Source organism: Colossoma macropomum, unplaced genomic scaffold (assembly GCF_904425465.1).
Source record: "Colossoma macropomum unplaced genomic scaffold, Colossoma_macropomum, whole genome shotgun sequence".
Taxonomy (NCBI): domain Eukaryota; kingdom Metazoa; phylum Chordata; class Actinopteri; order Characiformes; family Serrasalmidae; genus Colossoma; species Colossoma macropomum.
In genome coordinates this window covers 31,102,215-31,116,803 of record NW_023494791.1, presented here as the reverse complement: position 1 = coordinate 31,116,803, position 14,589 = coordinate 31,102,215, and the positions used below count along the sequence as shown (strand labels likewise).

Here is a 14,589-nt window from a genome sequence, read left to right as displayed (position 1 = left end):
CATAAACGTTTTGAACGTACATTTCTGAAAACTGATTGACACTGATTTCCTTATTTGGGACGATAACTGCAAACATTATCGTTTAAGTTGAATGCCCTCCATATCCAGAAGCGTTAACCCTCCGAAGGACTTCCACAAAGGTGGAAAAACTTGAATATCTCTAGGCCCCCAAAATCTTAATGTTGTCTCTTCATAATGCTGACCACATGCACTACCCAAAAACATTGTGTAAAACCAAGTCAAAGAGCGTGGCGTCACATATCTAAACGCATTTACTCCATAATACATAAATGTACGCATTTACGACTCACCAAACCTTTCTCATTTTCTTTACCTAGCTACGTTTCCAGCCTATGCGTTATGAGATTGTCTGCAGTTGGTCGCAAACTCCTAAAAATCACATTTAATTATTGACGGCAAACCCGTAGCTAAATTCGCGAATGTTAAACCAGCAAAAGTCGAGTTTCGACTGTTATATTATAAGGAAAGTAGGCACAATAAACTTGGGAAGCCTACAAATTTGTAGCTAGCAAACGTTACGTTTTTTGAAATAACCTGGTTTAGCTAGCTAGCAAGCTAACTCGCAAGCAAAACGCAAAGACAGTCTGCAAAGTACCAATTAGCCGTCTATCCTGCTACTAACCATAATTTTACATGTACAGCACACATTCTCTTAAAAAACAGACTTTCTAATCCTTACCTTGAAGAGTCGCCGTCTACAACAGAAAAGCTGCACTTTCTGAGAGAAGTAACGGCGGACAGCAAAACTGCACGAGGAGTGATCTGATATGATGTCATGAGGTCACGTGACATCAAAACGTCTGGCTTGAAGTAAAAATATTATTTCAATAAAATTATTTATTTTAAGTTTTGAACTGGAAATCATAATATTCAATTACACCATTATAAAAATACACTTTAAATAAATTACATGGTTGTTTCACTTTTTTCAGTGTACAACTTTATAGTTTATTCTTCCCTGTTTTTTTAGACTCCTCTAAGTTAGTGCTGCCACTCACTCCAGTATATTAAATGTTTTTCCTAGAAGTACACTTACATATTACATAAATTACACTTCAGACAGTAAAGAACTGATAAATTTCTACTACTACACCCTCACTATCTCTCTCTCTTTCTCTCTGTTTCATTTCTCCATCTGTACACATGGTGCTTTTAACTGTATATTTCAAGTTATACATTTGGTCTTCCTCCTATTTACAGAACTCATATAGTCATCTTTGGTTCTGTTTGGATCCACAGTCATTCAAGGTTCATCTATGCTGTAGGACAACAACTTTACACCATGTTATCAATAACTTCACAGACCCTGATACAAGCAGCTTTCCTCAGCCACTGAATCATCACAGACAGACTGAGGGCAAAACTGGAAGTAAAATAAGGAGCCTAAGGAAATAAAATGAAGTAACATAACACAAGGGGCGGGGGATTATTTGGTGATACTTGACCCTCTCAATACATATAAAAGATCTGTTCCTCAAGGCTTTGCATGCAATCAGTCTGTTTACACAGAGCTTCAGAAGTGCTGAAGAGCTAGGAGGACAAGATCCTTTGGAAACATTGCTGAGTAAGTATCAGTAATTTTTCGTCTTTGTAATTTAGTCTTCTGTAATTACTTTTAGGAGTAGCAGGCTAATAGAGAATCCTTTGTGAGTGACAGGGCCTCTGTAGGGTGACAACTGGAGCCTCATTTATACATGTGAAACTTCACCTTTAAGTAATGGTTTATAAAACATGATTTCCACATGAAAATGTGTGTTGATTGAACCACGTTTCCAAACTTTCCGAGAAGTCCCTGCACAGGATTAGTAACCTGGTGCCAGAACAAAATCTGAGTTGGGGTGTCCACAGAAGACCTAGGGGGTGGGAGAGCCTGGGCTATTTGGAAAAAAAGCTAAGAACTATGGGAGGCAAATCCAGTCAAAAAAGAAATTAAAATTAAAACCATGAAATGAAAATGCAAACCTCTTTTTTGACATTTCTATTTCCAAACATCTGCGCAAATATCCTGCCAAAATTGAAAATGAAATGAAATGCCTACATTTGCAAATTCATTTTTCACATGAGCGCGAGTCATTTGTGACAAAAATAAAAATAAATGTAAAACTTCTATTTGTCATTTCATTTTAGTCGTTATTCTGGTTTTTCATGGTCAAATCTAAAATGAAAAAGCTAATAGAGAAAAGAAAATCCAAGCTTCACTTTGGCTTTTCTTCATGAAGTGCAGAATACGAGTCAAAACTGAAACCAAAATGCAGTGTTCACGTTCTCATTTCTTTTTCAAAGCAATCGGCTGCATATCTGACAAAATGAAAATGAAAATGCAAAACTGATAAATCAACAGCAAAGTGACGGTTTGTGATTCAGTTTTCGGTGCGGACGCGCTTTAGGTGTCAGAAAGAAAAGGCAAATGCAAACATCAGCGCCACCTGCTGGACATTTACTTTACATTTTCCACTTTTCGATTTCGTTTTCAAACTGACCAACATGCGAATATATTTTAATTAGCACTGGGCGGGGCTACGGGGTACATTTTAGGACATCCTCAGACCTCCGAGTCAGAACGGCATCATTCCTCAAGATAAACGACTTCGAGTCTCGAGAAAATCCATCGTCATGACTCAGATCTGGTGAAACTGAACAAACACCGTCAGAAAAAACTGGACATGTTATACTGGCATTTATATCGAGATACATAATAGTTTTCTAAGTTATATGAACCAGTCTGTGCTCGACCAGGCCTGCGTTTGGTCTGATACCTTTTCTCTGAAGCCGTTTGGTCTGACGGTGTCAGTTTCACCAGATCTGAGTCATGACGATGGTTTTTCTCGAGACTCGAAGTCGTTTAGCTTGAGGAATGATGCCGCTCTGACTCGGAGGACTGAGGATGTCCTAAAATGTACCCCGTAGCCCCGCCCAGTGCTAATTAACATATATTTGCATGTTGGTCAGTTTGAAAACGAAATCGAAAAGTGGAAAATGTAAAGTAAATGTCCAGCAGGTGGCGCTGATGTTTGTTCGCATTTGCCTTTTCATTCTGACACTTAAAGCGCGTCCGCGCCGAAAACTGAATCACAAACCGTCACTTTGCTGTGAAATAAAGTGAACATTGCATTTTGGTTTTAGTTTTGACTCGTATTCTGCACTTCATGAAGAAAAGCCAAAGCCAAAGTGAAGCTTGGATTTTCTTTTCTCTATTAGCTTTTTAATTTTAGATTTGGCCATGAAAAACCAGAATAACGACTAAAATGAAATGACAAACAGCAGTTTTACATTTATTTTTATTTTTGTCACAAACGACTCGCGCTCATGTGAAAAATGAATTTGCAAATGTAGGCATTTCATTTCATTTTCAATTTTGGCAGGATATTTGCACAGATGTTTGGAAAAAGAAATGGCAAAAAGAGGTTTGCATTTTCATTTTATTGTTTTAATTTTAATTTCTTTTTTGACTGGATTTGCCTCCCATAAAGGACCACATATTATTTGGGAAGGAATCAACAGGAAAGTCACATTTCAGCCAGTCACCAGACGTCTGCCCGTTTTAGTGTCTTGTTTTAGTTTCGTTTTGAGGGGGTTGGATTTCTGCATGACGGACGGAAGTGGCAGTTCCCGCCATAGTTATAAATACATATGCTGTGTTTGAAAGCTTAGTGGTGAACTTTACTTCCTTCATTATATAGGAGGTTCTGTAGAGTGATTAGTGAACGTGTTAATGCAGCTTTAGATACCTCATTGTCCAGGGGTGTTGGCTGGGCATGTAAAGATCCAGAGCTCAGCCCAGTTCACTATAGGATTGTTTTGGGATATCATTCCCCAGATAGTTTTAATTGACCTGTAAAATGTGCAGTTGCTACTTTTTTATTCAATGCAAGGATTTTCACATGAACAAAACGCAATCATTAAAAAAAACAAACAAAATAAGAAACCACCGTAATGGAAAGTGAAAAAAAAAAAAAAGATGATGCTTCCTCAATAATACCTTTATCCGAGTCCTCTGCACATTTGCCATCTCTCCACATCAACACATCTTCTCTCTAATGTCCTCTTAACAGAGGAGTATTTTATCTACAGTTTTTGTACATTTTAAACTGCTGAACAGTCATTCAGTTAAACTCTTCTTGCCTAAAACCAAACAAGAAACAATATTTAAATATAAAATTCATGTTACAACAAAGCATTCCTTCTGAAATGTTGTGTCCTGATGAACATTACGGTATATCAGCCCGACAGAGCAATACAAAATTGGGTAAACATTTTTCAGGTAAATTGTCGGGCTGGCTCTAGAAAGAGCGATTTTTTAGTACACTGCAAAAAACTAATTTGGAACTTAAATTGTTTAAAAAGTTATTAACCTGGCTGCCTTGAATGTTTTATTTTATTGTAATTCAAAAACAGAGTTAACAGATTGTAACACATCATTGGACTTAATTCAGCAATATCTTCGAAAGTTTTTTTTAAATTTGTTCATAAGAAAGGTCCTAAGAAAAAGCCTACGTCAGATTCATGACATGTTCTTGTTGTTCATATCTTTGAGCCCAAATAAGAAAACAATGGTGAATGTCAGAATCTTCATGATTCTGTTCTGAAACTTAATGATATGCTTAGTGAACTTAAAATATTACAACATCCAGTTTACTTACTTTGGTAAGTTATAATGATTATTGTTTTACACTGTGGTAGATTTGCCTTTTTTACCGAAAGTTCAAGCACCCATGCATTTTCTCCCTTCTGTGCTCTTTCTCTCTTACTCTCTCTCTCTTTCTGAGTTTGAGGAGTGGGAGAATGCGACCCTGAATGAAATCATGGATGATGAGTATTACCCAGCTAACAATTTTTGGTTCCCTAAATGTTATGAGAATGAATAGGTTTTGGTTCCCATCTGATTTTCCCAGAAATTTTTCTTTACGGAAACAGAAATTCCCCTTTGATTGTACATTATGGTTCTGAGAATGTTCCCATAATTTTCAGATTATTGAAACCTTTAGGAAAACTTTGTAATGTTGCGGGATGGTTTCAAAAACTGCCTCTCACCTTTTAAATGCTCTTTTAAAATCCCAGCCATTCTGACATCATTTTGGCAAGCTGTTGTTTTGAATCCCACAATGGTGTCTGCTGTTCTTTACGTTTCCACAATGTATTCGAACAGAAATTCACCAGAATGTTAACAACGTCACATCACAGTTTTCTACCAGGCTGTGTCAACAAACTGACAATGAGATACAGGTAGCAAAAGTGATCTACTTTGCTAGTATATTGTCACAACCACCTAGAATCAAGCATCAAGTGCAATTTTATCAGAATCGAATACTGCAACTGTTTCTATATGCATAAACACAAATTACAAAACGGGAAATTTATTTTCATGCCACTTCACATGAAACCCAGATAACAAGCATATATCAGTCCTCTAGTTGATAAGGTTGGCACCCTGCTGACTGTTTGCCACTGCTGGTCCACCCTCGGACCACCCAGATTTTTGTCCTGCAGAGCCTTTTATTTTAGAAAATAAACTTAGACAAATATTACAACCAACTGAGAGAAAAAAAAAAATATTTGCTAAACTAATTTACAAAGTATAGAAAAAATAAGTAGTTCAGACTGTGAGTGGAAAATGAGTGATGATAAGTAGACTGCACGGTGGCGCCATAGGTAGCGCTGTCGCCTCACAGCAAGAAGGGCCTGGGTTCGATGGGCGACCGGGCCACCGGGGTCCTCTCTATGTGGAGTTTACATGTTCTCTCCGTGTCTGCGTGGGTTTCCTCCGGGTACTCCGGTTTCCTCCCACGGTCCAAAGACATGCAGTCAGGCCAATTGGAAACGCTGAATTGCCCCTAGGTGTGAATGTATATGTCTGTCTGTCTGCCCTGCGATGGACTGGCGACCTGTCCAGGGTGTATCCTTCCTTCCGCCCAATGACAGCTGGGATAGTCTCCAGCAACCCACCGTGACCCAGAAGGATAAGCGGTTTAGATGATGTATGTATGTATGTATATATATATTTGTAGATGCAGTGTTGGGTCCAGCCAGGCACATTGCCATTTTGGAGCAGTCAATATCACTACTGGACTGCATTCAGTTCCATTACAGAGTGGCAGTTTAGGAAAGGTACTGTCCAAAATTACACTATTTCAAGAATACTGCTATCAGAACGTGGGATAGGATTATATAACGGAGAGAATGCAGTGATCCACACTCAGGTTTGTGCGATGCTTATTGTTTGTGTGATGTTTATGTGTAGATATGGCCGTGTGGTTGGTGATGCACAGAGAACCTGTTGATGTGACTGTTTTTCCTCTGGTTTTATATTAAGCTTATTTCATTTAATAGCCTATATAGGGTATCTTAGCATGGTATAGTTGTTTATTTATTTACAATGATTGTTAATGCTGCGTAAGCTTTGTAGCTAAGTAAGCTACAGCATCCCTTAATCCGTGTAGAGGTTCAAAATAGATTAGCACCTTCTTACACAAAGCTCAAGTCAGCTTCTTTTTCGAATTTTCCCATTGCAACTTAAATGGTGCAGCCTCAGGCACCACAATGTAACTGCTGCACCATTTAAGGTGAAATGGGAAAATTCAAACAAGAAGCTGGGGAATAGGCAGCCTCACCCTTCTTACTGTGTTTTGGGGGGTTTATTTCAAGTGTATATGTATTAAGATTAGAAGTGGTTTACACATTGATGGATTTGTTGATGTGTGTGAATGTTTCTGTCGGAGCTCTCGTCAGGTGCAGACTGAATACTCTTCTGCTGCTCCGGCTTACCAGCACGATCTCAGTTATTAAATAGAAACAAAAGCTACCGAGAGTAGTCTGTGCAACCTAGATTAATCCTAGATTAATCTATGCCTGAGGATTATAACAAAACCAATATGGTGAAAATCGGTTGGGTGATAAGGAAGTTATGGCCGATTTAATCCTGAGAATTCATCATACCTCAGTATATGTGTATTTGTTTACAAGTGGATATTGACCGCAACATGGCGAACTTGCAGGTAGAGAACAACAGACAACACCATCTATGTATTTATATCTGTGCTACTTGGGCTCTTCTATATTTATAATAAACCTAATAAAGTACAGCAATTTTTACAAAGTTATTCAGTCTATTATATTATATTATACATTTTTAAAATCTGGTTAAATGTTATTTAGCCCCCTTTCTAAGTAAACATACATTACTAGTCAAAATCATTTATAGTTTATTCTCATTCACAATATACTGTAATAGCAGGACACGACCTGGGGGAGGTGCTGCTGCTACTGCTCTAATGTAGTACTGCCTCTGCTGTCCTACCAGAGATTGAGTAACTTAAGGACCTCATATTGTGTAAGCCAATCATATCAGACCTCATGCATTGTAAGCCAATCAAATCAGACCTCATACATTGTAAGCGAATCAGATCAGTTCTCACACATTGTAAGCCAATCATATCAGACCTCATACATTGTAAGCCAATTAAATCAGACCTCACACATTGTAAGCCAATCATATCAGACCTCATACACTGTAAGCCAGTCATATCAGATCTTATAGTTGTAAGCCAATAACATCAGACCTGGGGGATGGTCTCTGTTCTTACACTGCAAAGTAATCGGTAAACGAGCTGAAGACGAATTTGGCTAAAAGCTCACTAAAATAAACAGTAGACCTAAAATAAACAGTGTGAAACAAAGTGAATATATCCATCTACAATATGGATTTGTGGCAAATTATGGTCAGTATAGCTGGATATCTGTTTTTTACATGGTAGCTTTTTAACTCTAGCTAGCTAACTTTAGTTAACTTTGGGTTTAAGTGAGGTAAAGTGTTAGTGTTAGTGGCTAGGCTAACACTAACATTAGCTAACTAGCTGACAAGCCAACTAGTTTAACCTATAGAGTCTATGGTTTAATCTCACTTCATAGTGAGTGCGAGAGTGTCAACGAACAAGAACAACAGAAATAGCGTTACTGACAGCTCTTTATTGTCTTTGTTTTTAGATTTCTCTTCAATATTTGGAAACAATGACACCAGTAATTGCCATATGTTGTTGTTTACAGTGAGTTAACGTCAGTGAAAAGGACAAGGCTGACTTCGGCTTCCTATTCGCCAGATTCTTGTTCGAATTTTCCCGTTTCAAGGCGCCAGAATGTAACTGCTGCAGCATTTAAGGTGGAACAGAAAAATTCAAAGGAGAAGCTGATTTCAACTTTGTATGAAAAGCTCATCATAACACAGTTTTATATCCCTCAATTCCTCAACCTGTAGCTAGAAATTAAGGGGCAGCAGCTCCTTCGAAGGCCAATCAGATGAAAAGAGTTTTACCGGTTCAAACAAAAAAAATTAAAGAGATTGATCATTACTTCCTTGAGTTCTTGTAAATCTGAGCTTAATAAAATGAATGTAGTACTAAACACAGGAAGAGAGGGAGAGAGAGAAGCTGAAGGAGGTTGACAGGACTGAAGGAGCAGATCTGATGGAGGTTAATGATCAAAAATTAATAAGGAATTTAATTTAATTTAACTGATATAGTACTTGTCACCATAACCATGAAATTCTGTCACCTAGCTTATTAAACATGCCTACAGAGCAAAATCACGCTTTTTCTGATTGTACCAACTGAGGCTGAACTCATCTATAATCAGCGTTTTTGAAAAATACATTTAGGTCTTTGCAGCTTTTCTAAGAGAGAGGAGATAACACTGTTTGACTTCAGTGCCTTTCTGTGATCTGTACCGGTTGTCAATGAATGGATATTGTTTTTGTTATATTAGCTCTGTGCTTAATACAAACTAAGAAGAGACAGTTTGACCACATAACCATTTTTGATATATTTAACATGGCTGATGTACTTGAAATTTTCTGGCTGTTTCTACTCTTAGAGCGCATTATAAAAAACAATTTGGGGCCATTAAAAAAATTCCTCTTTGGGGACCAAGCCCCCAGACCCCCCTAGTACAGGCTTAGCCGCCCTATCCATGAACCTCTAGTGAAACCCCTATCATCACCTACAAGTACAAACTCAAAACACATTAGTCAATGCTGTCTTTGAGTTTTAAAGCACAATCTGGCCATTTGGAATCTTTTTAATCAAAAATATTTAAAAAATGTGATCAGTCTACAAATGCAAGCATGGATACAAAATGTATGTAAGACATTCCTTTGAGAGGTGAGGCATAGTTCCTTGGTGCAAGTATTTAGGAATGCTTATATAACAACAAATTTGATGTTAAAAACAAAACAAAAGCACTATATCAAATTTATACGATGCTATGCATTATTTGAAATGAACCTCTTTTGCCCTTTTTCCCTTGTTTGACACAAACAGTCAATCACCAGTTAATGAATTACTTAAATCGGACATAAGATAAACAACTAAAACAGGAGACCCTTGTTTTAGACTCTGTCATCTGCCAAAACATTACTAATGCGCAAAGTATCAAAAAGCATTACTGCAGTTTTGTACTTGTTTGCCTGCCCTTATGCAACGCGCCTAATTATCCAATAAAATCAAGTTTGATCCAGCAGAGAAAAGACACAATTCTGTAGCACCACGAACCTCTAGTTTAGCAACTTCAGAGCTGGTTGCCAGTGAAACTCCAGGGTGAACACCAGTCGGCAATAAAAGTGCCGGGTGAAGTGAGTGTTGGAGTGTCGGAAACTACCATCATAAGAACCACCACTTCGACCTGTCACCCCACATGCAGAGATCCAGCTCCCAAAGGCTTATACTGCCTGCTGCTACCCAAGCATGTAGTGGGCTATAAACCCCTGATGCCAGTGTTGTGCCAAGACCTTGCACCCCAGAAATGAGGGGGGAGTACAATTTTGCCAGGCGTCAAAACAGCATTTTCAAGTATATCTGACTCCCTTATTTTCTGGTGTTTTGCTACAAGGTCACTAGGTTCTCTCACAATCAAAACTCCAAAATGTAACCTACCCATACCAAGCTCAACTATTGGGCACTGCCTGATATACCTGGCTCTCAACATCCAATGGGCTCCCTTATAGCTGAAAACTACTGAGCAATGCCACCTCTGATTAGAACCACACTCCTTCTGCATGGTCAGCCCAGAGTGTGCAAGTGTGCGATCAAGGCATGAGTAAATTAGTGAGTCAATGTGTATTATTGTCAATCCAGAGAAAGCTCTGGATTATGGGTTGTGGATTATACAAACCCAATTCCATAAATTGGGACAGGGATGAAATAGGGGTTGCACGACTTCAGGTTTTTGACAGTTATGTGATGAAAGTCGAGTTGATGCTGACTAATCCGTGATGACGCCATGAAACCACGGAAGAAGGGAATGCTTTGGAAGAAGCCACTTTATAAATCCATGATGAACAATAGGTCAGTAGATTGTGACGTGCCCTTTCCAACGAGCCCTGGATCGCATTGCCAGCCTTCAAGGAAGCAGAGATATAGACCCCAGAATCTTGCAAATTTGTATCCAACTTAGGTGCACTTTAGGCGGCCTTGCTGAGACGCTTTCCCACAGTGGAGGTCTGGAGAGCCAGAGAAATTTATGATTATACCCAAGATTACATCACTTCTTCTAAAATGTCTTTTGAACATTTAGCAATGTTCCTAGTCTTAAATTGCCCTGTCCCAGCTTTTTTGGAATGCATTGTAACAATAATAACAACAATCATTTTTATTTATATAGCACTTTTAATGCCAGTGGCAGCTCAAAGTGCTTTACAGACAGGTGATAAAACATAGTTGTACAAGAAATCATTAGTATTTATTTAAAATCAGAAGAAAATGAAAAAGATCAGATTAAAAGATAAAAACCACGAGATGTACAGTTTTAATTAAATGCTAAGTTAAAGAGACACGTTTTTAGATGCTTCTTAAAAGTGAGCACTGAACTTGACTGTCTAATAAAAGGTGAATTGAGTTCCACAGTTTAGAAGCATAATAACTGAAAGAGGCCTCTCCATGTTTTCTGTATTTTACAGAGGGTATTTGTAGAAGGCCACTATCTGCAGATCTTAGATTACGTGCCGGAACATAAACCAACAGACATTCTGTGATGTAAGCAGGTTCTATAAGGTCATTTTGAGCTTTAAAAACTAGTAGCAGAACTTTAAAATCTATCCTGAATAATCCAGGTAGCCAGTGCAGTTCTTTTAAAACAGGAGTGATGTGATCTCTCTGTTTTCTTTTTGTTAGGATGTGCGCTGCTGCATTTTGTACGAGTTGTAAGGGATGTATAGTTTTCTTAGGAAGTCCAGTAAGAAGAGCATTACAGTATTCAAGTCTGCTTGTAACAAATGCATGAACAAGTTTCTCTGCATCGCTCTGAGAGAGAAAAGGCCGAACTTTAGTGATATTTCTCAAATGATAAAAAGCTACTTTAGTGACCGTGTTTACGTGTGGGGTAAAACAGAACTCAGAGTCTAAGATCACACTCGTTTCGTACTTCACGTTTGGTATATGAAGCTAAAGAACCAAGATTCTCATAAATCATTTTTCTCTGACTTTCTGTACCTACGATCAATATTTCAGTTTTTTCGTAACAAATTTTGTGACATCCACTGAGAAATATCTGACACACAGCTGGTTAGTCTGTCTACAGAGTCTTCATCTTCAGAAGGAATAGAAATGTATAGCTGGGTGTCGTCAGCATAGCTATGAAAATTTATACTATGCTTCCTAATGACATCGCCTAGAGGTAGCATGTACAAAGAGAAAAGCAAAGGTCCTAAGACTGGACCTTGAGGGCAAATCTTTTTGATGAATGATTTCCAAGTGAAACCATGAACTGCCTATTTTTTAAATATGATTTAAAACATTCTAAAACTGTGCCCGAGAGTACGACCCAGCATTCAAGACGCTGGATTAAAATCTTGTGGTCAACAGTATCAAAAGCTGCGCTAAGATCTAATAAAACCAAAATAGAAACAATTTTGTGCATCAGCGCTGAGCCTGAGGTCATTCATAATGCAAATCAATGTGTCTCTGTACTATGGTTACTTTTTATAAATTGTTTGATATTAGATACGCATATAGTTGTTTGAAAACAACTTTTTCTAAGACTTTACTTAAAAAAAACATCTTAAGGAATGAAGTAGGAACAGGGTCAAGATCACATGTGGACAGCATCAAGTTAAGCGTGTATTTACAAAAACAGTAAAGTTGCTAAAATAAAACCATAAATTTCTTGTCTTTGTGCTGCTTTTGTTTAAATACAAGTCAAAGTGTATTATTAAATCCGATCTTTGTGTTTTGATTTGCATTTCACATATGATCCCTACTGTACAAAGTTGAACTCCGTTGTAATAGACTGAGAAAAAAATTCAGCCGGCTCACCACTCAGTTGTAATTATGTTTTGTATTGTAATAAGACATTTTCTTCATGTATGTGGAAAAGGTGACCTTCTGTAATTTTAAAGTATAAAATATCACCTTTTCCACACACATGACAAAAACATCTTTTTACATTAAAGCACAAAGACACTTTACTGACCTGAGTCCAATTTTGCAACAGCATCTTAGCTTTAAGTTCATCTTAACTAGTAGAGAGTGTTCAGTGTGACGCTCGCCGCACCATTTAAGAATCACCTTTTTGCTAAGATGCTTTTGGGAAACCTAGGCCTTTGTTAAGGCAGTGACTTCCAGTGAGCTCAAACTTACAGAGAATCGTTTGGCACATCTGTTTTTTGTTTTTGTTGTTGTTGCTGTTTTCGTTTTGCTTTGTTTTTTTTCTTTTTACCTGCCCTGTCTCAACATGTTTGGAGAGCAGTGTACGTCTTGCATTAGCTTGTGATGGTCAAGTATCCTTATTTTGTTTATCAAACCAACTGATTTCATTCTCCAGAGTGTGATTTGTCAGTCAGCAGAAGACCTGAGCTGTATGAAGATGACCGTGTCTTTGGTCAGTGTGCTGTTCCTGATGACCATTTCTTTCTGTATAAGGAAGGTAGGTGACATTAAATTTCCACAATGACTAAATCACATCTCTAACACATCAAGAAAACTGGTAAAAGTTACAGCAGGCTGCTATGTTATTAGTTTGCTAATTCATAAGGACTAGACCATTCCTACACTTCCATATTCATTAATGCAGAAGCTTAAGTAGTAGTGTTAAACAGCTTCCAGTGTGTTGTAAACAATGGCTGAGACTACTGCCTGGAATAAATGCTGTGTTCCCAAATTCACCACTAATTCAACCAAACAGCCTTGACTGAGTTTCCACTCAGTGAAGTTTAAAGATGTTCAACTTCAGCTGAAAAGTTCTGCTCCTAATGTGTCACTTTTAATGAGGTAACCAATCAAAAAAGAGAGTTGGTAAAACTGAACCGGAGAGCCAATGCAGGACTGTATAATAGGACAGATTTGCTCACATTTGTGATTAAAAATGCTGAGTTCAAAGATTATTCACTACCATTCTGGATGACACAGTTACAGAATGAAAGCTTTATTGCAACTATAACAGCCACAACAACTCATTTGGACTAAGCTGCAATAAACTGTCATTTTATAATAACAATAATAATAAAAATAATAATGTCTATAATATAGACATTACATAGAAAATTTCTGACACAATTCTGACATTTTTCAGCAATTAGTGTGTCCACACTTTATCTTTATTACAGCTACCAGACTTGCTTTCAGTTTGTCAAAGAAATCTGCAGGAAATTTTTTCTACACCTCCGAAGTTCAGTCTTAAAAGTTGGTGCATTTTCTGCTTCTCACAATCCATATATTTCCAATTACAAATTTAGACTCATATGTCTATAAAATCTTACCACATGTCAGATGTTCAGTTTTGATATTCTAGTGCAAATTTCTTGGCAGCTACACATCCTTTCAGACTCATAGTGTTGAGTTGTCTTCTCACAGTGGAAGGATGGACATAAACACCTGTGGATTTTTTCAGATCTAAAGCAAAAGCATAGCTTAATTATCTCCTCTCTCTCAGATTTGAAAGCATTAAGTATGTTGATCTGATAATGACAGTTATGGTGGTCTATGAGGTCTTGCCATTTTCTTCTAAATTTTTTAATCATGTTTTCCAGTTTTTTCACTTATTTTGCTTTGATCTTCTCCTTCATTGCCAGAGGATTATTTTCTATGTAGTATTTTCAGAAATGGCTCCTTAATAATGAATAACTCGTACTCAATGTTAATTTTGAGTGGAAATTAAATAAATGAAGGGTGGTCTTTGATGTTTGAACAGTCCTTTGGGTTAATTTAGACTAAACTGGACTTACTGATGGCTTCTCCTTTAACAATCGTAATGTGAGCCATTGTATGTCTTTTCTCCTACAGAGCAGTGGTCAGGTTTGGCCCCTGGACATGGCTGAAAACTCTGTGGATGACTCTTATGGAGGCTGCAGGGATGACATGAATAAATTAGTGATCTCAGAGTACATTGAATATGAAAGAAAGAACACTCCTGGTTTTGCAGCTGCCTGGGAAAATGCACTTAATAAGCGCAAAATACTCAGTATACTCAGTATAAACCAGTCTGCTGCCATATACATGTATACAGCGGAACCTCAATGTAGGAAAGATTGCTCATATGTCGAATTTAACAAAGCTACTCGAAATGGATCAGCAGCCTATCAGTCAGGTG

The 14,589-nt window shown here is 37.7% G+C and overlaps 1 protein-coding gene across 1 annotated transcript in view; it reads left to right on the top strand.

Moving 5' to 3' along the window:
• Positions 1-1,520: 1,520 nt before the first annotated feature.
• Positions 1,521-14,589, top strand: part of LOC118810787 (NAD(P)(+)--arginine ADP-ribosyltransferase 1-like) — a 13,662-nt gene continuing 593 nt past the window's right edge. The window contains exons 1-3 of the mRNA XM_036574840.1: positions 1,521-1,585; positions 12,826-12,927; positions 14,283-14,589. The exon at positions 14,283-14,589 is cut by the window's right edge and continues 593 nt beyond it. Coding sequence (XP_036430733.1) covers positions 12,862-12,927; positions 14,283-14,589 — 373 coding nt within the window. The 5' untranslated portion in view covers positions 1,521-1,585; positions 12,826-12,861. The remainder of the gene's footprint in view (positions 1,586-12,825; positions 12,928-14,282) is intronic.